Below are 2,119 nucleotides of genomic sequence, written 5' to 3'. Positions count from 1 at the left end.
GGGCCGAGGAGGCCTGGAAGGGTCGCCGGCTTGCAAGTCCGGGACGCGCGATGACGTTCTTCCTGTGCGCCCCCTAGTGTCACCGTCTTGCCGGTCCCTCAGCCCGGCGCTGTGAAGGTGACAGCGGGAGGTGACCGGCTTGGGCCCCGCGATGCTGGTGGCACGGCGGCTGCTCGGCGGGTCGTTCCCCGCTAGAGTATCTGTGCGATTCAGCGGCGACACGGTAAGGCTGGGCCTGGCTTGGGCCTAGAATGTTCGCGGGCTGGTCTGCTGCCGCGCCTCTGTGCTCCAGTCTGTAGTACCTTCTGCAGAGCCCTCCCTTCTCCCCATCCCCGGCAGGTACGCCGCCGCTCTGGCCTGGTCGTAGAAGGGGAATGGTCCCAACGAAAGACCGTCTGTCTCCAGTCTGGTTACCTGGCTTTCACAGCCTCTCTGGCCTAGCGGGAAGTTTTGCAGGTTGTGAAGCGTTCTGGTTTCTCATTCTTTGCGTGCAGGCTTGTAAGGGTGTGACAGGATTGTTGGCCCAGTTTTGCACACGCATAAAACACCTTTGAAGAGAGATGCGCTCCTCCTGAGTCCCCCTCCCCAGTGCTTTGCTCCCTGTAGTGGCCGAGAAGTACTTTAAAGGGATGGAAGTCTGGAAGTCAGGTCTTTCTACCCTGAGCCGGGTATTTCTGCTAGCTCGTGTGGAATTCCAGTCCTCACCTGATGATTTTATCCTAATTGGTTTCCCAGCCCAGTGAGCCCCTCTCCTTTTCCGTTTCCTTTCTTTTCTTTTTTCTTCCCCTCCCTTCCCCATCCCTCCCTTCTTTCCTTCCTTCCTGTTTTCCATCAGCAAATACTTTTTGTCTCTTTGACAGAGTTAATAATAAAAAAATCTCTGTCTAACCCAAGTTTGGGCAGCAGGAGAGCCAGGCAAATGCACATGCCAACACAGTGGTCTTAGGGAGATCATATGATGTCATGTTTCAGGTGAGGATTTTGGCCATGGACAGTCCTGGACTCAAACTCCATCAGCACCTTTGGCTGTGTGACTTCCATGATTTCCTTTTACTCTGAGTCTCAGTTTCCTACCTTTAAAAGGATAGAAAATCATTTCTGTCTCAGGGTTATGAGAAAGAATTGAGATTTTGGTTATAAATGTTTAGCCCAGTACACATTAAACAGAAGTGTTTAAGTGGTGGTAGTAATTATGATACTTAAAAGAGATTTGTTTTTGTTTTGTTTTGTTTTGTCATTGTTTTTTTGAGACAGGGTCTCGCTGTGTAGTTCAGGCTGGCCTTGAACTGGCAGTGATCCTCTTGCCTCAGCTGGGATTATAGGCATGCACCACCATGCCCAGCCCCAAAGAGTTTTGAGGCTTAGGCCTCTGCCCTCTGACCAGCCCCTTCTAAGCAGGAAGACTCAAGAATCTGTAGCTTTTGGCCCAACCTGGCTTGCCTCCAGATTTCTGCTGGTCTTTCTAACCCTCTGACTCTCCAGGCAGCAGCTAAAAAAACCTCATTTGGCTCACTGAAGGATGAGGACCGCATCTTTACCAATCTGTATGGCCGCCATGACTGGAGGTAAGACTTTGCCCTTGGCTCTTCTGAGTGCCATAGCAGGGCCTCCCTATCATTACTTTCCTGGTTATGTGCAGGCTGAAAGGCGCCCAGTGTCGAGGTGACTGGTACAAAACAAAGGAGATTCTCCTGAAGGGGCCTGACTGGATCCTGGGTGAGATCAAGACATCAGGCTTGCGGGGTCGTGGGGGTGCTGGTTTCCCCACTGGCCTCAAGTGGAGCTTCATGAATAAACCTTCAGATGGCAGGTTTGTGGGGAAGGGCTGGGACATGGTTGCAGTAGAAACCTTGGGGGTGGCCAGGGCTTGCCTGGACCTTGGCGCTATTTCCTTAGGTACTGTAGCACAAGTGGGGTGGGTAACTGTTCTTGGGACATAAGTAGGTGGGGTAGTTCTCTCAGGACTTCTTCAGGGAAGGCTGGAACTATAGCAGAATCAACCTGATACGAGATTTTGATTGAGGGAGGCTTTGTTAAAATCTCACCTTTACCTCCTAGTAATTGTTGAACTTTGGGAAATCTCTTGGCCTTTCAAACCTTAGCTTTTTTTTTTTTTTTT

General features: G+C 51.0%; 1 protein-coding gene across 1 annotated transcript in view; it reads left to right on the top strand.

Annotated features, from left to right (window-relative positions):
* Nucleotides 1-2,119, top strand: part of Ndufv1 (NADH:ubiquinone oxidoreductase core subunit V1) — a 5,316-nt gene continuing 3,197 nt past the window's right edge. Inside the window, exons 1-3 of the mRNA XM_010635791.2 lie at nt 1-223; nt 1,483-1,565; nt 1,640-1,810. Of these exons, the coding sequence (XP_010634093.1) occupies nt 152-223; nt 1,483-1,565; nt 1,640-1,810 (326 nt within the window). The 5' untranslated portion in view covers nt 1-151. The remainder of the gene's footprint in view (nt 224-1,482; nt 1,566-1,639; nt 1,811-2,119) is intronic.

The sequence above is a fragment of the Fukomys damarensis genome, unplaced genomic scaffold (genome assembly GCF_012274545.1).
Source record: "Fukomys damarensis isolate Sample0158 unplaced genomic scaffold, DMR_v1.0_HiC HiC_scaffold_27, whole genome shotgun sequence".
Taxonomy (NCBI): Eukaryota; Metazoa; Chordata; class Mammalia; order Rodentia; family Bathyergidae; genus Fukomys; species Fukomys damarensis.
The sequence above is the reverse complement of the archived record's forward strand: the minus strand, read 5'-3'. Positions and strand labels throughout refer to the sequence as shown.